Here is a 25,457-nt window from a genome sequence, read left to right as displayed (position 1 = left end):
TGGGCAAGAATTTTTCTGGAAGTGTGAAATGACAGTTTATGGGATGGAAAGTTCAAGTCTCCTTTTGCCCTCATATCTTGTAGTCTTCTTGAGTAGCTAGGAGTTTATAATTTCCATGTAATACATGGAGGCCCGGGGCATGCCTATTTCCGTCTAATTGGTTGCTAAGGTCAGGTATCTGTGGAAACAGCCATCTCCTAGTATTGAGCACAGGAGATTTTTTCTCCCTCTGCATGATTACATGATGATGATGAGAGCAGGCTTCCTATGAGATGGCTCCTTGCAAGATGCCCATACGAATTGGTTTTCTTGTGCCTGTAAGGGAAGCAGAGGGTACATACCAGCCTTAGGCTTCTCTACCTTTCCAGAAACTTATCAGATAGTCCTACCCACCACACCTCACAATGAATTATTTTTAGATGGTTTTACAAGTTTTTCATATTAAAAGATGTCTTTCACCAGTGGTTTTCTGACCTCAAAGACACATTTATTTTGAAAGTTTTGTTCCTGTGTTATTTTTGTCTTTGTGCTCAGGTTTTATTTCAGTATTAAACTTACTGCATTCCTATAATACTGTTTCTGTGTTACTATGAAAATTCTCAGAGGCACGCATTGAATTCTCTCTAGTGTGACTATGTCACACCGCCCCTGCTGGTAGATGATTTCTGGGGCATGGTGAGCTTCCTTGGAAGCTTTGCCTGTTTTTTTTTTTTTTTTTAAACAGAAGAGGCCTGATAGCTTAGGAAAAGACCAAGCAGCTTATCTGCTGGTGATTGAGTTAAAAGTGGGGAAAACTCTTTGTCTTATTGTCTTCTTTTCCTCAGTGTTCTCGTAAGAATTGTAACCTGTTGTTCCAACATGTGTTAATGCAAAAAGTGACATTTTGACCTTTAATTCTTTTCATTTGACTCTGCACGCTCTATTTACTCATTCTTTCATGCTATTCCAGATACATATATGAGTCCTCACTGTTGACTGACAAGATAAGTGAGGCCCTAGTCAGTTTTCTGCCACAGCAGGGCTCACTGTCTAGTAGGGAAGACGAGGTGACCGGATGGTCACAGCACAGTGTGGGGTGGTGTTAGTGGGAGAGTATAGGGCATGTGGTCCCAGAGGGGGACCTGTACCTCAGATTTGGAGCTCAGAGAGGCCCTCCTGAGACCTGAAGAGTAAGCAGTTGTTAAAGCTGAGAGACTAGAATGTGGGAAAAGTTTCAAGGAAAGGAATAGCAGTTGTGAGGTGTAGGGTACCCGAGGACATTGCAGAAAGAAAATGAAAAGCTTGCCTAATTCTCACACTGCCCCCAAAATTATATTTTAAAGAAAATACCAGCAATATTTTGCCTTCCTTTTAGCTTTATTGAGAACCAGAGGGTTGATGCAAGTCTAGGTGAGTTTATGAATATAGGATAAATCATTCAGTCCTGGAGAAGTAGGCTGGAAATTGTCTAAAATTTGCTACAAGTCTGTTCATTAACATTCCTGTGAATTGCTTGTGGCTGCCTCTCTGAGCAAAGAAGCACAGAGGGAAGGTATGTAGATTTCAGCTTTTCTCTGAAAAGGGTTGCTCTTGACAGAGAGCAGAGGACACTTTGAGCTGAAGCTTGAAGGAGAGTCAAGTGCAGAATGTTTATTTCTGGAAGCAGGAGCAGCTCAAGGCCTAGACGTATGTCCTGGGTTCTTTTGAGGATATTCCAGAATTCTGAGCTTTTGATCAGTCGTTAGCCTCATGAGGGCACTAACAGCTGCGGACTCACTCTGATGGCCGATGCCCACCCCCATGGCCTGAGGGGAACCCTGGACCTGAAATCCTGGGGCATGTATGATTCACCTTGAGCAGTGGTTATGGGTGGGGGTGGGTGGGGGGGTTTTGCTGCCCCCTGTGGTGGGTCATGATCACAGGAGACATGTACTCCTCTGATGATCACTCCTTTCTCCCAGAATACCTTATGGGGAAGTGCACAGCACCATACTCATTCACAAGTAGCCTGCCCTTGTCTGCAGGGCATATACTGGAAGACCTCCTGTGTACCCTGAACCGAGGATAGCAGGGATCCCATGTACAATGTGTTTTTCTTCTTACATACATGCCTGTTAGATAGTTTAATTTATAAATTAGGCACAGTCTGAGATTAACAACAATAATAGTAAATAGAAGAGTTTAAACAACATGCTATAATAAAAGTCATGTGAAGGTGGTCTCTCTCTCTCTCTCTCTCTCTCTCAAAACGCCTTATTGTACATATTTTTGGACCATAGCTGATCACAGGTAACACAAACCATGGTTGTGAAACCTTGGATAAGGGGGAACCACTATAATGCAGACATTGTTAATGGCTCTTGATCAATCCGCAGGGGCTAAAACAGAGGCTGTCCAGGTAAGAAGCCCAGAATAGCCCCCTCAGCATCCCCTGGCGCTCGTCAGAAATGCAGATTCTCACTGCTCCTCACCTTCTGAATCAGAGACTCGGGGGCCAGGGCCTGGCCATTGGTATTATAACAAGCCCTATAGAAGTTCTGATGCACGCTGAAGCTTGAGAACAGCTTGGGTCAAATAGGGCAGGTGACAGGGACTGAGAAAGGCCAGTGACTTGTATCAGCTGCTTGTGACTTCCACCTTCTGGGATCCCAGTGAGGGAGAGTGGTGTCAGTCTGGAGACAGCCATGAATTTGCATGGGTTTATTAAAATATACCAAGTAGGGTTAATTGCGTCACTTTAAATGTTCATTAGTAATATGGTACATAGGCGTATGTATCCAGAACAAGTATTTCATAAAATAATATACTACACTTTCTGTGATGTCCTCTTGATAGTCTGCTGGTCACATCTGTTCAGTTGGTCTCATGATCCATTAATGAAATGTGCTCTGCAATATGAAGGTGCCATGGGCTGTCCTCACAGACCCCATCTCTAGAGTAGTGGTGTCATGGGTCTGGCCTCACCTCTGTCAGGTAGACTTGGCTTTAGCTCTCAATCTCTGTCCTGCCATGTTCAACTGGATGACCTTGGCCCATTCACCTACGTGCTCTGCGTTTTACTCTGCTTATCTGTCAATGTGGGAGATAATGTCTCCTTTACAGAGTGTGGTATCAAGCGAGTGACCACACAGTGCTGGCAGCTGCAGCTACCGCGTGTGTGGAGAGGTGTGGACGGCACTGTTCTTCAGAACATCATCAGTTAACTACATTTTTGATGCGACCACGACAATGCATTTCACAGAAATTTTCCACATCTCAATAAATGCTTTGGAAGGGATATTTTGTCTGAAAAATGCAGCCAAATTCTGCACCCTTTTCTGAAATACAGCCAAGTGTGTTTGGTGTAAAATGTAGCCTTACCTCCACCCCACCCAAGTCCTTGCAGGCACTGAGATTGCAGGAGAAGCATCCACTCCCAGCACTGCCCCAAGCAGGGGCACTTGGGAAGCTCACAGCTTCTGATGATGCTTCCGTGGGAGATGCTCATTAGGCTTTCCTCGTATATTCCTACCCATGGGTGGCTGGGGCCAGCTCCTACCTGTGTACAGCTCCAGAAACTGGCATCTCAGCCAGTAACCTCGGGCAGCAGGTATGTGGAGGTACAGGGGCTGTTTGCCCATGAACTGGATATTGGGGAAGCTCAGTAACGTCCACTTGTCTTTCTGGAGGTCATGATCGTGGTCGGTGGGCAGGCTCCCAAGGCCATCCGCAGTGTGGAGTGCTATGATTTCGAGGAGGACCGGTGGGACCAGATCGCCGAGCTTCCATCCAGGAGATGCAGAGCAGGTGAGCAGCACAGCCTCTCCTCGCAGCCAGCCCTGCCCGCTGGTCTCTGCTGGGTGTGGAAATCAACACTGCTCCTGGTTTCCTCACACATCTGTGCACTGCAGACTCCTTTCCCCACCTGCCCCCCTCTGGTATCCATTCTTATGTACGTAGGGAGTGGAAGCTAATTCAAGTGTTTGCTTGAGTCCAACAAAAGTCGAGAAGTAAATATGAAAAGAAATCCAGTGAGTCTTTCGGTGACCTCCAGATATCTAAAATTGGAGAGCACCTTCCACGGGGAATTACACTCCCGCCGTACTCCACTGCCACCCATCAACACGTCTTGCCTGAGATGACCCTGGTGCCTTGGTTTCCTGTGCCTCAGGGGTGGTGTTCATGGCTGGCCACGTGTACGCCGTGGGCGGGTTTAATGGCTCCCTACGAGTGCGGACCGTGGACGTGTACGACGGTGTGAAGGACCAGTGGACATCCATCGCCAGCATGCAGGAGCGCAGGAGCACGCTGGGTGCAGCCGTCCTCAATGACCTGCTCTACGCCGTGGGGGGATTTGATGGCAGTACTGGTAGGTGCAGGACAGCTCCCCCGCCCCAGGCGACACACCTCGTGCACCTTGGACTGGCTCAGCCAGGTCTTGAGCACAGCTTCCGTCCTTCATACCTGTGCCCCAGCCTCAGCGCTTGGTGTCAGAGCCAGGCCTGCCTACACACAGAGTGTGTGATTGCCGCGTGTACTCATTCCTAAGTCTCTTGGGAGGACCTCACTACCAGAAGAGGCACTTCTCTCCTCTCCAGTGTCTGGGGCCACAATTATGGAGACAAAGAGAGTGCTTAGCTCAGGGTGCCTGAGAACTGTGGTCCGAGTCCCCTACTGACTGACCACACGAGGGAGCTGAGGTTGGACCCTAGCGAGCTCCCTGGCTCCGGCCACACAGTCGTTGTTCCCTGCCTCTCCAGTGGCCTCTTTAATGGTCTCTTGGCCTTCTCTCCACTGCCCCCATGGAGCCTTGCATGGCAGTGCCTTGCAGGGGAACCCCTGGCGCCTGGTTTTCACCTACCTGCAAAGGTAGAACCAAAACTAATAGTTGGAACATAGACTTGGAGAAATTTTGTCATTTCGCCCATCTCCAGGTATATGTCTATTAAACCAAAATGATACCTTTGGGCCCCATGGGAACATGAAAAGTTCTATTTTTCAGTATTTCTGAATTTTTATCGGTGTCTTCCCAAGTGGGTCACCTTTTTCAAACTGCTCTTTGCCTTACTCACATGATTCTAGGGTCTGTGGCCTCTCAAGAGGCTGCTGCTTGTGAGTAGGAGTAGGAATAATGGAAGCAATAGTGGGGGCAGTGCTGCTTTGAAGAATTGCTTTTCACTTACAGTAGAGAATCTCAGTAAACTGTGGTTCAAACAAATGATGAGAGATTTTGTGCAAAACGCATGGAATAAGAATCCCAGAGACTGTTGCTGAGTTGGTCTAGTAACTCAAGGATTTGGGGGCCATGTTCTTTAATGGTCTCTGGGCCTTATCCTCCTGACCATGAGATAGTGCTGGCCAACACATTGTGTGGCAGGGAGCACCAAGCTGGAGGGGCGGCACCCTATCCGGAAAGCAAAGGCTCTTCAGAACTGGCCATCAGACTTCTGCTTAGGCCTCGCTGACTGATCGATCACCCCTCGGGAGGCTGGGTGTCAGCTTTCTGACTTCTGAGGTGGGGAAAAACAAAGGCCAAGGAGATTGTTGTAGGTGTCAGCGAAGGAGCCTTGGGCATTTATTCCATTCTGTAGGCATAGCCCTCCCGCTGGATCAGCCTCAGTGGCCCCTCGGTAGACACACTGACATGCCGCAGAGAGGGCCACTGTGCGTGGTGAGGCAGTTGTGGTGTTGAGCCAGTACCCAGGTTTCTGGATCCCAGATCTGTGCACGTCCCCATCCTCACTGTTGCTTGGCCCAGCAGGCTTAGGCCTGCCCCTTGGAAATCATAAGTTTCTTGTCTCCCAGGCCTGGCATCGGTGGAAGCCTACAGCTACAAGACCAACGAGTGGTTCTTTGTGGCCCCGATGAACACGCGGCGGAGCAGTGTGGGTGTGGGCGTCGTGGAGGGTAAGGAGCAGCAGGGTGGCATCCTGTCCCTGCCCTGGCCCACAGGTCTTGTCCTGGCTCTTCCTCACATCACTGCTCTGAATCATTCACTAGTGTCTTGACTTAACAGAGAAGGGTAGTTAAAACTTAGAGGTGAGCTTCTAGGCCAAGGCTGGTAAATGGCCAGCTAGGTTGGGCGGGAGTAGGAGAAGCCTGCTTTGGTGACTTACCAGTCGCTCTGCCACCAGGGAGAGGAGTGGGCAGTTGAGAGCCAGTATACGTGTCAGCCTGTGACGTACCATGCTCTGACAGTGGTCCCCGCAGACAGCCTAGGCTTGTGTGAGTCCTCGCTGACATTTGTACATTGACAAAATCTCCTAAGAATCTCATTTCTCAGAATTGTCCCCACTATTAAGCCATACAGGCCTGTATAGCCCAGGAGCATAATGTGGACAGAGTGAGTTAATTGTGCTTAATTTTGTCTTCATGCTCTTATGTTCAACACTAACAGAGTTGAACAGGGTGGGGGGGCCCTCCTCTGTTAGGAACACTTAAGAGCAAGTTGTACTTAAGTCCTGCTCTAGCCAGAGAAGGTGAGGCTGAGGTGGGAGTGAGTGGGAAGGTCTGTCTGTCATTTGTAAAGCCTTCACGTCCAGTTTCTCATTTTGTCCTTAAAGCCCATCTGAAGAACATAGGCAAGACTGAGATTTTTTTTTTCCATTCACCACTTGGGAAAACTGAGTCCCAAGAGGGGTAAGTGTGATCCTATTAAGGAGCACAAGTCCTTGACCTCTGGTCTTCTGATTCCTAGCTCAGTGCCCTTTCTATATGTTATAGCCCTTCAGGACATTCGCAGGGCTATTAGGCAGGAATTTTATAAGTATGTGTGAATTCGGCATATTAAAACATAGACTTTTCTTTGAACTAAAATGTTTTCTTTTGCGGGCCATTCTTGTTTCTTTACCTTTTCCCAAATTGGGATTTAGCTGCGCTATCTGTATATAGCCACAGACCTGCTGTTCTGTCTCTCACCCGCACCACGCGGGCACACACACCTGCTTTGGGAGACAGTACATGCAGTGACTTAGACCCTATTTCTCAGTTACTGCATTTCTGTGTGTGTACCAGTATGTAGAGATTAAATTTTCATTTAAAAGTATAGTGTTCTAACATACTGAAAAAGCCATCTAGTGAGTGCAAGGATTTTGTCCTACCAAGATCAATGGTGTCTTGTCCTCTCATCTTCATGGTGGAACAGAAATTGATTTTTCTGCCAAACGTAAGTGCTCTGTCTCGCCTCCTTCCCATTCCCCCCCCCCCAACCCCGTCCCTTAGCCAGGAATAGCAAACAATAGAATAGGGGTTAAAATAGCAACCCCCTGTTAATAGACTCAAGGATAAACCCTGAGTGGGTCTGTTTTCAGCTGATGCAGGGTCAGATGGCTAATGCAGTTAGATGAGGCTTCTTTGCGGTGGTGATTTAAAGCACACCCCTTGGGGAAGGCCTGCGTGCACATTCCTAGCGGGGAGGCAGTGCTGTTCAGTAGCACGCCCTGTGGACAGACTGGGAATTTGCTTGCTCATCCTGGATCTGAAGACCTTTGGCTGTGGGTCAGTCATCCTGGGGCAGCAGAGAGTTCAATTTATAGTGGTTGTGAACATGTCAGAGGTGAACTCTGCTACACTGTGGGCTCTCCCTCCTCCCTCTTGCTGCCCCTTCCCTGTGGCTATGGAGTCTGAATGATAATGGGGGTGGGAGACAGACAGGGTTGGGGGGCGGGGTGTGGTGGTGAATTTGCTGCTGGGCCTGGGAGAATCCCTCTTTAGGAAAAGGGACAGTGAAGAGGCACTGTTAGGCAGAAGCTCCTGACAGGTTGGAAATCATGTGTCAGAAGAATAAGGCTTTGAGTCAGCTGGGTTTGCCCTGGAGAACTTCTAGTCTTTCCCCACCCTGGGCCGGCCTTCTCCGTGGGGCAGGGGCAGCTGGAGGGTAGGTGGATGCATCCGAGTCAGAGCACACATTGAGTGTGGCCTAGACCCTGGCAGCTGCTGAGTCAGGGGTTCTCCAGCTGACTTAGGTGGGGACAGAGCCAGGGAGGAGGTCTCTTTCTTTTAGAAGGTCTTGAGAGGATCTTGGGGGCAGAAAACAAAACCAAGTTCCATGATGATAAGAGAAGAAATAATTCTACATGTGAGGTGGAAATAGTTATGATGGTGGAATACAGTTTTGAGTGGGTATCTTTTTCTAACTTAAAATAGTTGCTGATTTTATTATACAGGCGTTATGCACTCTTATCTCTTCACAAAGAGATGACAAAATGTATGTAATGACAAAAATTTCTAATTACATAACCTTACTAAGTGGTTTTGAATTTGGGGTGGTTACATACATTATTCAACTAGTGTTTAAGATCCTTGTTATATATAACTCCATGGTCCCCCAAAAGATTATACTGTACCCTGCAAAGCAGGTGAGACAGGACTCCTCTCCTCCGCTTCCCCACACACATTCTCCCCCTCAACTACTATCTTCTAAGATGATGTTAGACACGAGACGTTTGAGTCTCTGCTTTTGGACAGCTCAAAGGCCTGTTTCCAGCCCTTTCCTAGTGCTTAGCCCCAGGCAGGAGCGATGCTCTTGGAGAAGGGCTTATAGTATTTGTATTTTCAAAATAGGTGATGGTGCATCAGAGCTCTTGTGGATAACCCAGAGATGACTAGGGAGTCTGCAGATACATCGCGGCCCCCAGGCCCAGTGCACACAGGGCCCCTCCGCTGCCCGATCCGTGAATGGAGCACAACCGTGCAAGGGCAGGAAGGGGTTTCTTGTTGAAAAATAATTTTTCATATTTGTTCTGTTTGCTGCTAAGAGTCTTTAGCCAGAATGCCAGTTTGCCGGCCTCTAGCTGACACCTCTAGCTTTTCAGCTCTCCAGTGCTTTCTTCTGAAGACCTAAAGTCTGACATCAGTGCACTGGACCCCCCCAGGTACCAAATACCCAGCTTCCTGCTGGTCATTTGGGGAGCTTATCTAGAAAGATACTGCATCTTAGTATCTTGTGGCTTAAAGGGAAGCAAGCAGAGTGTGAAGGATGCTCAGCCTGGCTAGTGAGTTTGTGGTCCCTGGAGGAAGTTAGGTGCCCTGGACTCTGATGGAGGTGAGGATGCCCCGGTGCGTTAAAGATGGGGTTTTGGCCGTTCTCTGGTTCCTCGCCGGGGTCCCTGGCACAACCCTCACCCACTCTTTCTGTTTCAGGAAAGCTATATGCCGTTGGGGGCTATGACGGGGCTTCCCGCCAGTGCCTGAGCACCGTGGAGCAGTACAACCCAGCGACCAACGAGTGGACGTACGTGGCGGACATGAGCACCCGCCGCAGTGGTGCAGGTACTGGGGTGCGTGGGGGGCCTTGGGGCAGCTCACTCTGACCTGCTTGTATGTGCATCTGGCAACCAAACTCGACCCTCAATCTCATTTTACCTCCCTTTTCTTCCTTTTAATATATATAAGCACTTTGGAAGTTCAGCACTAGCACTGATGATGAACCTTTCCTGGGGAATCAGCTTTGCTGGAGAATAGATAATATACTCTCTACATGTTCTCCCTGCTGTTCCTTGGAGTTGAAATCTTGCCTTGTACAAGGTGCTGTACAAGGCCTGTATGTACTTTCTGTGCCTCAACTAAAACTGTAGATTCAGTGTTAATTCCACTTAACAGACACAGAATGTAAGTGGATCAGAGTTTGAATAACTTGTTCCATATCACTAGTAACTGGCAGAATCAGGATTCCTACTCAGATCTGTCTGCAAAGTTAGCTCTTTTGACTCTCAGACTTGTAATACATCCTTCTGAAGTAGTTGCCATAAGCACGGTGTCCATCTTCAGTGGACAGAGCTCACCTATCTAGGGTCTCTTGTCTTGAAATTCAAGCTATTGCTAGTCTGTTCCTTTCTTGGGATGAACTAGGGTCTGTCTCCCCTGCTCCCTACTTCCCCTCATTTCAGCCCCCTCCCCCACAAGGGAAAAGTGACTTCCCCAAAGTGACCCACTTCCTTTTCCTGTGGGAAGACTAGTGCTGTGCAGTCCTTGGGGATTTTGCAGGAAGTGGAGCAAACCCCCTCTTCCCTGCTTTGTCTTCTGCCATCATCTTAGGGGCCCAGAGGAAAGGGTCTAGGACAGGCAGGCACAGGACGCTGACTCTGTCTTGGTTCCTGTGGGGAGTGGTGACCGATGACCAACCTGGGCCTGGCAGGAAGGCTGTGCGGCTTCTGGGAAGGGAAGCCACAACCAAGTCCGCCCACCCCCGCCACCAGTGTTATTCTTTCTGTATTTTGTTTTTGTTTTTTTTTTTTGCAGGTTAAGCCGTGAGCTCATTCTACGGTAACAAACATATGACCGCTTACTCAGAATTCTTAAAAATATATGCTATTTTAATATTTTTTTCAAGAATATTAGTGTGCTCATGGGTTAGAAAAGAAAAGGCTGTATGATTCCATTTAAGAAACTTTGAGTTTGGAATGTGTCTTTTAGGAGCTTGTCTCTGCCAGTCCTGCCCAACTGGTCGGGCCCTTTCTGAACATGGAACAAATGCCTGGAAGCCAGGAGGCCCGGGCTGCGGTGCTGGGTCTGCTCAGACTTGCCATGTGATCTTGAGCAAATCCTGCCTTCTCCATGGTCTCTGATTCCCCAGACGTGAAAATTGGGTGCTGGGGGCTAATTCAGTGCATACATCCCGAGGCTCTTCTCCTTTCATACAGCTCTTTAGTTTATAAAGTCTGGTAGAATCTTCATTTTGCTTTCTGAAAGTCCTCTGTGTGACTGGAGGTGGGAGAGCATCTTCAGGGCCTCAGAATGTAGGGACGGCAAGTGGGGCCGGTCGCACACCCTGAGCTGTGTGGTGGCTTCTAGAAGCATCTCAGGCGGGAGGTATGGAGGAGCAGCCTTGTATGGAACCCCAGGACAGACCTGCCGCAGAAAGTTCAGGCTGAGTTTGTGTTCTGAGCTGCTGTTGGCGGCTGCCCAGGGATCACTGCTGAGCAGAGACTGCTGGGCCCACTTGGGCGTGCTCCCCCGGAGTGGAAGCATGGACACTGACCACTCCACTGCCTGTGTCCTTGGGGGCCCTGTGACCACAGTTTAGGTGGTGGTCTGTCTCCCAGAAGTGGTGGCTTTGGTTTATCGCCCGCTTGGGCCTCGTGCTCCTAGGTCAGCCTCCCTTTAAATCTTTACTTCCCTAAGGTTTGGGGAAGCGTCATCTCTGGAGTGGGGAGCTCACATATTTGCCATGGTGGCATTTTTCTACGTCCGAAGACCTGGACACCGGGGCCTCTGATTTCTTGAAGCATGCTTGAGGCCCCAGGAGCCCTTGAGGCTCTAAGGCACAGGACACTTTACAGACAAGTTGTGAAAGGGCAGCAGTGCTGTTACCTGGAAGCCCCTGGCTTCTTTAGGGGACGTGGCCAGCACCGGCAGAGAGCTGTGGTGGGTAAGACGCCTCAGGGCCTCAGGGTGCCCTGGTTCCTGCTGAAAGGGGAAGCACCTTCCACACACTGAATTTTATTAAATGCCAGGCGTTTGCTTGTGATTAGTGATCCAACACCACCACCTACTGTTCATTTGGGGAAGCTGCAAGGAAACTACTGGCATATCAGCATATCTTTACATATTTTGTCATGCAAATGGCTTCTCTTAAGAACCTACTCAAGGCCCTCCCTGGTGGCGCATTGGGTTAGGACGCAGCACTGCAAGCTGGCCCCAGCGCCTTCAGTGAGAGTTCGATCCCCACCCCAGAGGTGACCCACATGCATGACAGACCTCTCCTGACCTGCCCGCTGCTCCCCTCAGCAGTGTAGTTCGTTGATCTGCCTGTTCTGCTCTCCACTCTGTCTCTGGTGAATGCTCTCACCACCCCTGCACTTCCTGCTTGTAACCCAGTTCTGTATGCATAAATAAATAAATCTTAAAAAAAAAAAAAAAAAGAACCTACTCACGCCAGACACTGGGAAATAGAAGTGGGTAAGACAAACATGGTCCTGTTCGAAGGACCATGAAGTTAATAGTCTTGAAATTGAGTCCTTGTGTCTGAAACCCCAAGTCCTTTAGTGTTTGAACCTTGGAGGGAGCCCCCGGGAACCTGCCTTTTCAAAAGTGTCCCCGATGGAGCTGTAGCCTGTCCACAGTGGCACAGCCTATGGTCCAGCTTATCTAGTCCAGCCCCCTCGCTTTACAAACTGGACACTGAGACCTGCAGAGGAGGAGGCTGTCTGCCTGGAGAGTTAGAGACGCAGGCCCAGAGCCCAGGTATCCTGGCCACCAGTCAGTTGCTCTCTCCGGGGAACAGTGCCATTGTCCTTTCTGGCTTTTTCCTTCCTTAACCTACATTAAGGGATATCAAAACGTCTCACTAAAATTTGTAAATGATGCAATGTGAGCTCTCTGCTTAGGCCCCTCAACTTGGGGACTGTGCTTCCTGTGCTCCAGTGGTGAAAGTCCCCTCCCCCGGCCCCTCCCCTGCGCCCCTCCCTCACCCCTCCACCCCCCCCCCCAGCTGCTGCCTTCACACCAGCAGGGAGGCCTCCAGCCATGATCCCAGCCTACCTGCCCTAGGCATTTCCATTTCTGACTGTCTTTACTCAATTAATAGAAGGCTGAGGAACAAAAGAATCACAACATTGTAGGAAAACCAGGCAATATAGCTAGGCAAAAGAGAGGACAGACAACTAATTTAAGGTTGTGTAGGGTTATTTCAGACTTTTTTCCTTTGCCTATGAACCTCTTACCCACTTTATAGACATGTACAGATTATGTATGTCATGGTGGGTGAGATACACACATACACACAAACACATAAAACATATTTGTATATATATTTCTGTTTCTTTATGCAGAATGGGGTCGTATTTATTTCTTTAGAAATGTTTTATACTTCAGAGTTTTCAGGTTGACACTCTTAAGAAACACGCAAAGGGCCATTTTATCTATGTTACAGCTGAGGGCTCTGAGGTTCAGGGGGCTGAAGCTCCCCCATCACCCTGCTGGTGGTGGCTGTCTAGGACGGGTGCCAGAACCCCAGCTCTGGTCACGGCAGCCAGGCCCAGGCTGGATCGCTGTGCTCTGCCTTTCAGGGGTTGGGGTTCTCAGCGGACAGCTGTATGCCACTGGTGGGCACGATGGGCCCTTGGTGAGGAAGAGCGTGGAGGTGTACGATCCTGGAACAAACACTTGGAAGCAGGTGGCAGACATGAACATGTGCCGGCGCAATGCAGGTAACGTGGTGCTCTCGCCTCCCGGGGTGAGGCCTCTCCTACATGTCAGTACTGGCCGTAACCGGGGGGAGAGCCCCCCCACCCAAGTACCTGGGCACATGCTGGGAGCCTGCACGGGGAGCATCGATTTGCTGTGCAGACTCTGGCTAAGGGGTGGGGAAAACTTGGAGCACCCAGAGTTCGCAATGGGCCCCCCACGTAGATGTAGACTTTCCCTACACACACTGGACTCAGAAAGCCATGGGGTGGCCCCTACCAAAGACTTTGCCCAAAGACTCTGGAGGGTAGTTAAGCGCAGGGCTGTGGGGATGTGACAGGCTGTGACGTCAGGCCCTGCCTTCCCGTGCCTGCCTGGGAGAACCTGCCATTTTTGGTGTGAAACCAGTCGCCTGCCTTACAGGGATAGCCAGGCCCCTGATTATCTCTCATTGCCTTCTCCGAGAGTCCTGTCTCCCCGTCCCTTGCTGTAGGGATGGCTTTACCATAGAAATGGTTAGGTTTTTTATTTCCTGGAACCTGATGCCCCTATAAGCTGTTTCCTTTTGGATGCCATCCAGGAAGGTGGTCCACTTTACTCACTCACCAGTATTTGAGAGTATTTTCACCAACTCTGATAATAAGTTTTTGGAACATCATCCATCCCTTGATCTAATTTTGAGAAAACACACAGTACTTAGACTGCGGCCTTCTAAAGTCTTGATGGAGAGTATTACATTACATTTGCCTTCTCTTGAATTCTGGCCTCAGGAGACCTTACCCTAAGTCAGCCAGCTTTGAGAGCTGGGCAGGAGGGGTACCTTGTCCCTGGGAACTGTGGGTTTAGACTCCAGTCACGTACAGGGGCCAAAGACACACCACTAGCTCCCCAGTGTGGCTAGTGGGGTGTCTCAGGGAAAGCTTTACAGGCAGAGTAGAAGCAGCCCCTGCATTGTCCTCTTGGGAGCTCAGACCCTGTGGAGGTCTGGGTGGACAGCACTCTCCCCGGGGCCCACCCGCTGTGCTGTGCATATTTATAAGCTGGGGGCAGGAAACCTCCATGAGTCCAAATAGCAGTGAGAGCAGTGCCTGCCTAGTGGTCAGAGAGGTGACCTAGAATGGGGCTTCCAGGGGTCCCTGGGGAGCTGTTGTCAATATGTTTTTCTGTTTTTGGTTTTGCAGCCGGGGAGGGGAGGAAGAGAACCCCAGGCACTCTCCAGGTTTGTCACATCGGTTCAATCCTTGGTGCTTCTGCTGTAACATCTCCTGTGGCTCCTGTTTGCTTCCAGGGGTCTGTGCCGTGAACGGGCTGCTGTATGTGGTTGGAGGGGATGATGGGTCCTGCAACCTGGCTTCGGTCGAGTACTACAATCCTGTCACTGACAAATGGACGCTGCTGCCAACCAACATGAGCACGGGACGGAGCTACGCAGGTCCGTGGGCACCTTCCCAACCTGTCCCCCACCCCCAACTGGGGGCCCCCCCCGGGCAGGGTGGGTGCGGGCATGCTTAACTTGGGCCTGCATGCCTCTTCCAAGGGTGGCAGATAATTGTCACATGTCACCACTCCTTCATGCTGTGCCCACGACAGATACCCAAATTAGCACTTGTTTTCCCAGTGAACCTGCATGTAACCTTAGAATTCTTCTTCACACAGTGTTCCTGGGAGCCACTCCCGACCTATCCAAGTTTTCATAAGAAGTTTTAAAATTTCTTTGCTATTTCTGGTTGGTTTTGTGCCAGGCTCCTAGGTGGAAGATACAGTACTTGCTTTCCAAAAAATTTAATTGCAAAGGCAAGACCTGTGTCCTTAGACCAGGAGATGCGAGATGGTGTACACACAAGTTCTAAGTGGGGTGCACCGTACAGACTAGGACATGACAGGTGAGAACTGGCGGTCGTCAGCGAGTAGCACTTCCTGGAGGAGATGGGGTTTGTTTCAACTTGGAGTGGGTCTCCAAAGCTGCTCAGGGCTAGGCGCCCCTCAGCGCAGCGTTAGCCAGAATGCACATTCGGTCACATCATTTCACTCTGCTTGAGTGGGCCACCCACTCAGCTCCATGCTATTCCTGCCCTTTTACTGAAGATGAAGCTGAAGTTTGCAGAATTTAACTAACCTGTCCAAAGCCACATAACTAAAAAAGACAAAGTGAGGGTTCAAGCCCAGCTCTGACTCCTGAGCCCTGCCCTGTGTATTTACCCAGCTCAGGTCTGAAGGATGAGGCTGGGTGGAGGAGAACGACTGGAAGCTATTGTAGGAACTTACCCTTGGGGAGCGTGTAGGATGGGATTGATGAGACTTGGGTGGCAGGATCAGAACCTATGCTGCTGAGGCCAAGAGGATAGGGAGAGGCAGACATACTGCCACGATGGAGCCCAGAACTTGGGTCTCGCGTTGCAGAAAATGGGTCAGAGCAAACATTTATCTATTGAGCAATTATAATGTGCCAGGCACTCTTCTAAACATTTCACAACCCTTATCTCATGTAATGAGATGCCACTCCTGTGAGATTCTTATTGTTATTTTGCATTAGAAAGGCCCCTCATTCCTCTCACTTGGATTTCAGTGCAGAAAAAGGTCATGCCCTGCAGCTCACAAGGGGTTTGTGTCACATTCTGTCAACACAAGACTTCAATTGCAGTGAGTTTATTTCACTCCTCCCACCCCACTTAGGATTTTTTTTCAACTAAATGTGAAAGATCTTATAGGCATGTTGGTCCTGGAGTATTCTGTTCTCAATGGTTAATTATTAACACCAGCACTGTCAAGCAAACATGCAATTTGTGTTCATACTCACTGACTGGGTAAATTTACTGTCTGAGAATCTAAGGAAATGGCCTGAAATGCAAAGATTTGTTGGCAAAGTTATTTACAGCAGTGTTAATCATAATAGCAAAAGACCGCATTCTTACTATTTGGCATGTGGGAGATAATTAAACTGTGGAAGATCTATACAGTGGAAGTAATTTTAATGTCATGAGAAAATGTTGTTGCCATACACTGTCACATACAAGCACTGTTAGGTTAAGGTGGATAAAAAATATATGGTCCCATGTGAGCTCAGCCGTATGGCCCTGGGTCCTGGAGGGTTGAATAGCTACTGCTCAAGGAAGCCGATGTTGGAGTCAGAGCTGAAACTGTTAGTCCTGCGGTGCTGGGCAAAGTAGTCAATCTGCCTGAACTCCTGTTTTCTCATTTGTAAAGTGAGAATAAAATTATACCCAGCTTCTTAGAGCTGTTTGAGAGTTAAATGTGATATGTGGGATGCACTCAGTGCCACGGTTGCCTGGCATGTGAGAGCCCCGATGATTAGAAGCCTTGCATGAGCTCTTCAGGCAGGAAAGGGGACAGGGTCAGCCTTGCAGTTAGGATTTCCAGTGTGTTTGTTGTCTGACATTAGGTCACGTGCTCTTTTGGCTATAGGTATTCTAGGGAACGGAGCTCATCAAATGCTGGTTTTTAGTAGAAGGGCTGTTAAATAAACCTGTAGTACCTGCTCAAGGGCCTCAGTCTATTACGGTATTATTTTAGGGTCATACATGCATTTATAAAAGTAGGTGTTACGTATGGTTCCTCTGGGCTGTGACACATTCAGCCCTGTCTGGGGTTTACCCAGGTCCTGCAGGTCTCCTCTCTCTGGTGTCAGTTACTCCTGTTGGCCACAGTCTAAAAATACTATGGATAGTAAGATATTTTTGAGAGAGACCACATTCAGTGACTTTCCCTACAGTATATATTTTCTACTTTATTAGTAGTTATTGTTAATCTCCTGCTGTGTCAAATTATAAATTAAGCTCAATCATAGGTATGTATATATAGGAAAAAGCATCTGCTCCCTAGGGCTGCATGCTACTTTGTGCCTTCTTGGAACTCATCCCCCATGGCTGAGAGGGGGATTGCTGTGTGGAACAGCTCTGCGACATCGGCAGTAAGATGATAAATAGCACGGGACTGAGCTTGGTGATGTCAGCGGACTTGCCTGAGCCACAGTACAGCTTGGTGGCACAGTTAGGAACGGGATTCGGTTTTTCTCACTTCCATCAGCCACTGTTCTTTCCAGTGGTTTTGAAAAGTAACATGAATCACTCATCACTTCCCTTAAAGTGAAACTAATGCAGAGCTGTGGAGCTGCCTCTGGGTATCTGGTAAGAGTTGAGCTGAATGGGAGGTTTGGGGGGGGGGGGCGTGCTCACTCCTGTATGAGTTTAGTCCCTGTGACGATGTGGGGTGAAATCTCGATGGAGATGTTGAGTGACTGTGCTTGTGGGCTCAAATGTTACTGGAAGCTGGCTGTTGGAGTGGGGAGCAGCCAGCCCTGGCCACCTGAGTCCCTGGGCTCTATAAACATTTGGATGCAAATCATGCCTGTTTCTCTTTGTGGCCTGTTGTGTCTCAGACTCATCAACTCCTGGTTGCTCTGAGTAACTTTGGAGAAGCTAAGATAACTTTCTTTCCTTTTCATCATAGGTGTTGCTGTGATTCACAAGCCCTTGTGACCCCCAACTCTCACTGCCAGGAGGTGGAGGAAGGGAGGTGCCATCTGTGACTCGGAACAGCAGGACCCTGCGGCTGGACACCCTTTGCTGTGAGAGCAGGCAGTGCACGCGGCGGAGCGAGAAGCACCCTCCTCCATCTTGGCAGGGTGGTGACTGGCATACATACTGATGCCCACCTCCTGTCCCCTGAGGTGTTTTGGCCTCTGCCCCGAGCAGTGGGTTCATCATAGCTCTGGGCAGCACCTTTGGGATTTTTATGTGTTTCTACAGAAACAACAGATAACCTGGATCGTGTGTGTGTGTGCGTGTGTGTGTGTGTGTGAAAGAGTGTGTGTGTGATGGTGTTTCACTGAGTTGGGGGGCATGACAGTTCTACTGGATTTCCTTACTACTGATCCCTCTGCTATGCTAAAATTCAAATCACAGAAACCTCTCTGGATTTGCCCATGGGGCCCGTGAGACTACTAACGCATCTTCTGGAAGTCCAGTTGGACAGGGAAGGCCTAGAAGTAATGGGTGAGAAGGGCAGTCCTCTGACCATGCCACACCCTGGCCTGCCTTCCAGCACCACCTGCAGAGGAGCTGGGCGTTCTAGCGGCCACGCTGTGCCCTGTGTGTACTAGAGCTAGGAACGAACGGGTGAATTCCCCAGCCCCTCCTGGGCTCCCTTCCTCAGGCTTTCCTCCAGGAAGCGGGTGAACTGTCCAGTCTCCTGGCCACTGCTTGTTCATGTCATGCATTGCAGGTTTGGGAGATTTTGTGCCTCTTCAGCTGAGAAAACTAGCTCTTCGAAGAAATCCTGAGGAACACACTGGAGAAAAAGGATAGATATGAAAAGCAAAAACAGCAAACCAAAGTGGTAAGGATTTAGTCCTTGCCCATACCCATCTCAGAGAGGATGCTATTTGTGGGATTTCCTGGGATAGGAGAGTCCCCTAAGTACTTGCTGCCCAGGCCAACTCTCAGAAGGGTGCTCATTTGGAGGATAACCCAAACCCGAGCGTCGCATGGCATGGTTCCGTGTGTGGCTCGGGTGGGCAGGGATGACTTTGAAGGGGTACATTGCTCAGGGCCGGCCCTGGGCTTGGCACTTTGTGACTCTGGTCAAGCCTTTCTGAAATCCTTGTCTTCTGCGCCTTGTGCTCTCCCTGTCACAGCGCCTGTCACCCCTCTCCAGCCTCCATATCACCCCCTCTTCCTGGCTTCTCCTGTGGTGGAGGAGATGGTGATAGGCCCTGGATGTGTGATCTCTCAGGGGTATGTGCTTTTTAGAAAAAGAGCTTGATGAGAACTTTATTAATTCACAAGAGAAATTATTACTGACAGAACTTCAAGAATCTGGAGGCAGGGGTGGGGACATGAGGGCTGTGGATTCTATTTGCATTAAAAAAAAAAAGAAACTTAAAACAGTGCTGTTCTGAGGTTAGCCAGCTGTTGTTTATGTGGCTGTTTTCAGCATAAGGAGGGGAAATCTTAAGTCTGGAGGACAGTCTCATAATGTCAAGAGCTGGGGTCTAACCTCCTCTGATGTCAAGCTCCACTTGGGGACCAAGGGGCTTAATGAGCCCCAGCGCAGCCAGCTACGTGCAGGTGGATGCTGCAGTGAGCTGCGTCCCTCCACTCAGCCCCCATGTTAGGAACCCACGAGCCTCTGCAGACAGCACACAGGTACTTTGTGTTCTTACTGTATGTTTATTGTGTGCACTAAACATGCCCCCCAAGAGGACACTTCTTCCAACTCGAGGCGTTATTTCAGCAGGACATTTGAGGAACACCCAGACATTTTAGTAGTTTCTGGAAAATACCCAGCTTTAGTGGACCTGGAATAAAGTCTCTGAAGGAATGAAGACATGCACAGATGTGGGGGCCGCAGTCTCCTAGGGCACTGGAGATTACTGCCTCAGGTCTCTGGCCCAAACCTGGACCCAGAGCCGATGGAATGTTCTTCCCCCCTCGCTGAAGGTTAAGGACTTTATTTCAGCGTGCGCGGTGGGGAGGAAGTTCGAGGCGAGGGCCAATGCGTGCTCTTTACACAGCTCCTGGTTTCCCATGAAAGGTCACTTCCCTGGGCCCTTGCCCAACCCCTCGAAACTGGACTTCCATGCTTGTGGGGGGAAGGCCCTTGTTAGTAAGTCATTTTCCCAGAAGGGACCCTCCCCTGAAAGCTCGCTAGCCTGCTGTGCTCTGCTTTTGGGTTTTTGCCATGGGTTCCACATTCCCGTGTTTTTCATCGTCATGCGTCCTTTCTCACGGGGACTAGAACACTGGTATACGTCATACCAAAAAGCCCACAGATGCCATCAAACCCGCCGTCTCTTTATTACTAGGTACGATTCTCTCTCAATCCTGCACACAGCACACTTACTTTGAAGTCTGTGCTGCTTACAGGGCCGGTGAACCCCTGCCCTGGCCCCCGTCCTTCACCCCTAATTCATGTGGCCACAACTGCTTGTGAATGCAGCTTTGCCAGTGGTGTATCTGCAATCTGATCACAGCGATGAAATGGAATTGCAGCCCAAGGTTAGAAGCAGCTGAGACGCCACTTGGATACTGATTTGGATAACAAAGAAGTCAGACTCTGAATTCCAAAGTTATTTCTCCTAAGTACCCAATGGCATCTCTCCATCTAAAAAGTTGCAGTATTATGCACATGAAAGTGACCTCATTTTCTGCTATGCAATAAGAATATTTAATTCTATTTCATGACAAACCAGTTGCAATATCCCCGAAGATGCTTTTTTGAGCTGTCTTACTTTGATTATCTGTTGTGTAATGTTTGTATATTCCTGAGCCAGATCCTTTCAAAGATTGCCTTTTTATAAAACGGAAGCTATAGCTTTCAGGCTAAAATTTTAATGTAGATATTTTTATAAGATAATTTTTTCAGGATATTTGAATTGCTTTTTATTGTCCATGATAATGAAATGTTATGTTCTGTACGTTCATCCAGTCTCAAGCATAATTCATGCTTGTTGCTCTCTTCCCTTTGTTTTTCACCTTCCCCGAACTGATTTTCCAGGTAGACGAGTCCCTTTTACTTGGAGTCTTTTTTCCTATACCATTTTTGAGAGAGATTGCAGAAATAAAAAATACAAAAACACTTGAATTGCTTAGGGACTATCATTAAGTCTGACTCAGCACTTATCCATATTTATTGCCTGCCCACTTTGGGGGGGGTCTGCTTTTTGCAGGGGTGAGGCTGTCTAGCCCTTCTCTTGCTGGCTCTCACTGCCTGGCAATGAGCCTGGCATGCAGAGTGTGGAGACGCCCAGAGTGGGGCCCTCCCTCCCCTTCGTGATCCCAGGACTTTCCTGGGTCCAGCAGACCAGTCCTGTGTCCTTCAACCCCTTGTCCTTCTGTAGCTTCTAACAGCTTAAGGCCTTTGGTGCCAGGGGATGTCCCTTTGGGGAGCATCTTATCTCTCAGCTTCAAAAAAGAGGGGTCACTCTTTATGATCCCCATTCAGAATGTGTTAAGTCTTGCTTTGCATGAGCTCACACTGTTCACTTACAACTTGTTTCTTGAGCAGTATCTCCACTCCAGGCTCTGTTTTGTGTATCTGCCAGTAGCCTCGTTTTGAACAATTCTTTATTTTTATTATTGTTGGGACAGGTGCATCTTGAATTGCCTCCGTGCTCCCTATTTGTACCTTGTTGGATCAAGTTGGGAGGCTGAGCAAACTCCTGTTCCAGCTAGCTGGAGTTGTTAAGGCTCTGTTTGTCTAGAAAAGCAAGGAGGTTGGAATGTATTTTTTTTTAAGTGTTTGCACTACTTTAAGAGTCCTAAGCCCCTCCTGTTCAGCTATGCTGTGTATCTACTGACAGAGCAGAAGAGCCAGCAGCGATTCTGACATTTGGGAACGGAAGAGGCTTCTTCCGTAGTGGACAGTCACGCCCTCATAGCCCTGTGCAGCCTTTGTCACGGGGTTCGGTGACTTGTGGATACGCATCATCCAAGACAGAACTTGGGGACTGCGGCATCTGGACAAACAAACTGCCCACGTGTTAGGTTCTTGCCCTTGGGCAGGAGATTACAAGTTATCCCCCTTCCTTTTTTTAGTGGCAATAAAGCGACACTTGTTGGACTTCTCGTTTAATTTGTATATGATGTGTAAAATACCTTCTTCGAAAGAAAACCCAAGACACTGACTTGCTCATCTCTGTTGGCATCCATGACCATGCGGTTGTCCATTGCAGGCACACTCGATCCCTGACACCCCAACAATACGGCGCAGGTGAGGGCCTTGAGTTTGTGCTTTCCACTTGGATGCCAGGGACTGGCTGGCTCGTAACATAACACTAGTCACATGCCCTATCAGTTACAGTGCGGGCTGAAGAAACAGCTCCTCAAATGTGTTATTTTAACAGGAATCATGTTCCCATACTTTGTTACTTTAAATTTAATAAAAGCTGAACGTGATTACTTTTCTCTGTCTTATCATTCCGGTTGCTTAGCCCTTTGTGTCTCAGATGTAAAAACAAACAAACAAACAAAAACATTTATTCCCTATGTGTCTTCGTATTAAAATTTTTTTCTCTTTAAGATCTGCAGGCTAAGGTCTGGGTTTCTTTGGTCTCTGCCCTCTGTCCCCAGGGGGTGTCAGGCCCGCACAGAGTCCACTGAGGCCCAGAGAGGCCAGTCCCTGCGGTCAGTGTTGGGCAGTGTGGGCAGCTGCACAGAGGTCATGGTGAGGCAGGTGTGGGCTTGGGCTTGGGAGCTGTAAATGAACACCGCTTCTGAAGTAACAAGACCTAGCTACTTCTTCGGCATTCTGTTTATGCTTTCCTAAGTATACACATCCTACTTTCTTTCTTAAACATATGCGACTGTTAGGTATTTATAAAACATTGGAGTGAAAATAACTGGCGTTTAGTGGCTAATACATGGGAGGCACTCTTCTAAGTGTTGTGCTAATGCCAACACATTTAATCCTCACCGCGGTCTTCCAAGTTTCTGTTGTCTTCGTTTTACAGATGAAGCCATGAGACACAGAGAGGTTAGGCACCTTGCCTAAGGTAGCAGTGCTGCAGAGGGAAGGAGCCGGGATGTTGGTCGCAATGCAGAGTCTGTGTCCTTCATCCTCTGTTGCTACAGCCTGAGGAGGTGAGGAGGGAAGGGGCTGGAGGAGGTGGGAAGCATCAAGGTGAGGGGAAGGCACCCAGGGGTGCTGGGAAGTGCTCACGTGACTTAGTAAACTGTCAATCTGCTCTTCCGGTCACAGATGCCCCCTCTTATTTTGACGGTACCAGCAATGCTTGTGTCTGCAAAGGCATTGGCTGCTGTGATTGCGCACGCACTTGTGCCAGGCTCTGCTAAATGCTTTGTAGTTTTGCCTTTCATCTGATGGCAACCTCTGAGGGAGGGAGCAATTCCTGTAGGCTGCCCTGTTCCTGTAATTCCTATAGCAGTTTCCTGTCGGCTGCCCTACCCTGCCCTTTTCCAGATCCCTCCTCTCATTGAATCCCTTGAGTGTGCCAGGACGTCTTGTCTGGAGAGTGAGGTGGCAGGTTCTTGGGCCTGGGGGCTTGGCTTAGCTGTGACTTCTCAAATCAGCTGCTCGGGGACCTAGGCTCCTGCAGTGGTAAACAGAACTGTACTGTCCCAGACCCCTACAGGATATCAGTAGCTCTGCCCCGTGCCTGGTGATTGACAGGGTCTCAAGCCAGAGAGACCCAAGGAAGAAGTGAGAGTAGTGAGTGGTATTGTTGGCTGCCTCGCTCTTCTGACCCAGAGTTGAGTGCAGAGTCAGCCTGAGCGGCGGGTTCGGCTGCGGTTGTTTTCATCACAGTAGCCAGCGCTGATTGTGTGTCTGCAGTGTGCTAAGCCCCGCGCTGAGCACATGAATCCCAGTTAACCCTCACATCTCTGGATGATGCCCAGTTCATAGGATCACGGGGTTAATTAACTGGCCCAAGGCCACACCGACTCTCACGAGAAGAGATACTGCCCACGCTCCCGTTAAGGCTGCTTGTTGGGTGAGCTGTGTCACCCTTCAGTCCCAGTGCAGTCCGTGGGGTACAGTGGCAGCTGGGAGGTCACCACTGGCCAACCCGCAAAGGCAGGCAGGAGCCTGGCTGGAGACTGGCCAGTGAAAGAAAGCTGGGGAAGGACAGATGGCCGGTGCATGAGCTTTGTGTGGGGACACACACCTTTGCTCCCTTTGGCTCCACTGGCTCAGTTTCCTTTACCTAGGAGAAGCTCCAGAGTGAAATCATACTTGGTGGCATTTCTACCAACCTATTACTTTTTAATTTATTGTTTGCACCATTGCTCATCTTTGTACAGTATTTGACTTCTCCACTCAGGTGTTTGACTTCTCCCACCACCACAGCACCCCGGTCCATCACCACAATCCCTGTGGTCTTCCCACCCCTTGCTCTAGGCCTCTGATCTGCCATCTTGTGTTTTTTTGTATTGACTTAATTTTTAAATCATTGACTCTTTCGACTCTAAGTAGCTAGCCTATTAAAATACAAAATCAGAATAAAGCTCCGTCTGCCCAGTGTGATTTTCACCGAGCAGTTTGCGTCCCCAAGGACCCTCCCTTGCTGCCTGGGCAGCTCTCCCACAATGCTGCACGTCACGTCCTTGGAAGGGGAACCTGGTTGAGACACTGTCAAGTCCAGCTCTCCTATTTCAGATGGGGAGACTGGGGCCTGGACTCAGAAGGCAGCTGGCTGTTGTTCACAGGCAGTTTCCAAGTGGCCTGTTAGTGTCTGAGGCAGAGCCAGGCTCCCCAGGAGGCCTGTGGAGGCTCCTAAGGCTAGAAGAGTTTAAGCAGCTTGGTCGCATTTCTAGAGTCAGCAGCAACCCAGACACTGTCACCCAGGATCATGTTTGGCTCCATGTGACAGCCAGTGATGAGAGTGGGTGATTTTGCTCAGATAACCACGGGACTAGCGGTTGGTGCTCCAGGCAGGCACAGCAGTTCCCTGGTGTCACTGATGGCCCAGGGCCTTCTGTGTTTCTGCCCTCTCAGACTTAGCATGTTACAAGAGACAGACTCCACGGCTATTTTCATATCTGCTAAAGGGCATGAAAAAGAGGGGCAGGAAGGTCGAGGGGGCATACTACCTGTAACAGGAAAGAATTTTTTTTTAAAGATTTATTTATTTATACATACAGAACTGGGGTACAGGCCAGAGGTGCAGGGGTGGTGAGAGGATTCACCAGCGACAGAGTTGGGAGCAGAACAGACAGATCAAGAAAGTACACTGCTGAGGGGAACAGCAGGCGAGACAGGACAGCTCTGGGGCGCCATGTGGTTACCCCTGGCCAGGGATCGATTTGCACTGAAGCGGCTGCAACCAGCTTTAATCCACTGTGCCACCAGGGAGGACTCGAGAGAAATATTTTTTAGAAATTCCCTGCTAAAATACCACTTGCATTTCCTGCTGTGCTCCCAGTTGCAAAGGAGTCAGCATTGGTGAATAAACTGCATGTCTAGATGCTCCAAGCGACCTCAGAGCTATACCTGGGAGAAAGAAGGAAGACGAAGTTGAGTAGGCAACTCGTGGGACTGGCCAGTGTCAAAATTCCTGTGTGCCTCTTGTCTCCAGTTTTCCATTGTCTTCTGGGATCCCAGGCAGGCCCACATCTTTGGGGTCCGTCATCAAGCATCTGTCCCCCAGGCAGGCCCCAGAGCCTCCAAGGCAGGCAGGTACCCCAGCCTCCGGCCTCCTGCAAATTGTCATGCTCTTTCCTTGGGATCTCCCTGGCATTCTCTCTTTCCCATCATCTCACGGTTTTGCCTCTAGTCAATCCAATCCTCTTGTCGCCATTATAAGGGTCAGACACCAGCCTAACACAGGCACTCGGAAGGAACAGTTGTCCCAAACAGAAGCAGGAATTCGGGAGTGATAACCTCAAGACTTGTCA

At 49.2% G+C, this 25,457-nt stretch overlaps 1 protein-coding gene across 3 annotated transcripts in view; it reads left to right on the top strand.

The window, feature by feature from the left end:
• KLHL3 (kelch-like family member 3) overlaps nt 1-21,998 on the top strand; it is a 106,408-nt gene extending 84,410 nt beyond the window's left edge. For all 3 annotated transcript variants that reach the window (XM_004686755.2, XM_012727967.1, XM_012727966.1), the window contains 7 exons: nt 3,648-3,765; nt 4,130-4,327; nt 5,764-5,865; nt 9,100-9,228; nt 12,966-13,106; nt 14,372-14,515; nt 17,551-21,998. In XM_004686755.2, the coding sequence (XP_004686812.1) occupies nt 3,648-3,765; nt 4,130-4,327; nt 5,764-5,865; nt 9,100-9,228; nt 12,966-13,106; nt 14,372-14,515; nt 17,551-17,579 (861 nt within the window). In that variant the 3' untranslated portion in view covers nt 17,580-21,998. The remainder of the gene's footprint in view (nt 1-3,647; nt 3,766-4,129; nt 4,328-5,763; nt 5,866-9,099; nt 9,229-12,965; nt 13,107-14,371; nt 14,516-17,550) is intronic.
• The last annotated feature ends 3,459 nt before the right edge of the window (nt 21,999-25,457 follow it).

This window comes from Condylura cristata, unplaced genomic scaffold (genome assembly GCF_000260355.1).
Source record: "Condylura cristata isolate star-nosed mole 26May11 unplaced genomic scaffold, ConCri1.0 scaffold00021, whole genome shotgun sequence".
NCBI lineage: Eukaryota > Metazoa > Chordata > Mammalia > Eulipotyphla > Talpidae > Condylura > Condylura cristata.
This window is presented reverse-complemented; position numbering and strand designations above follow the sequence as displayed.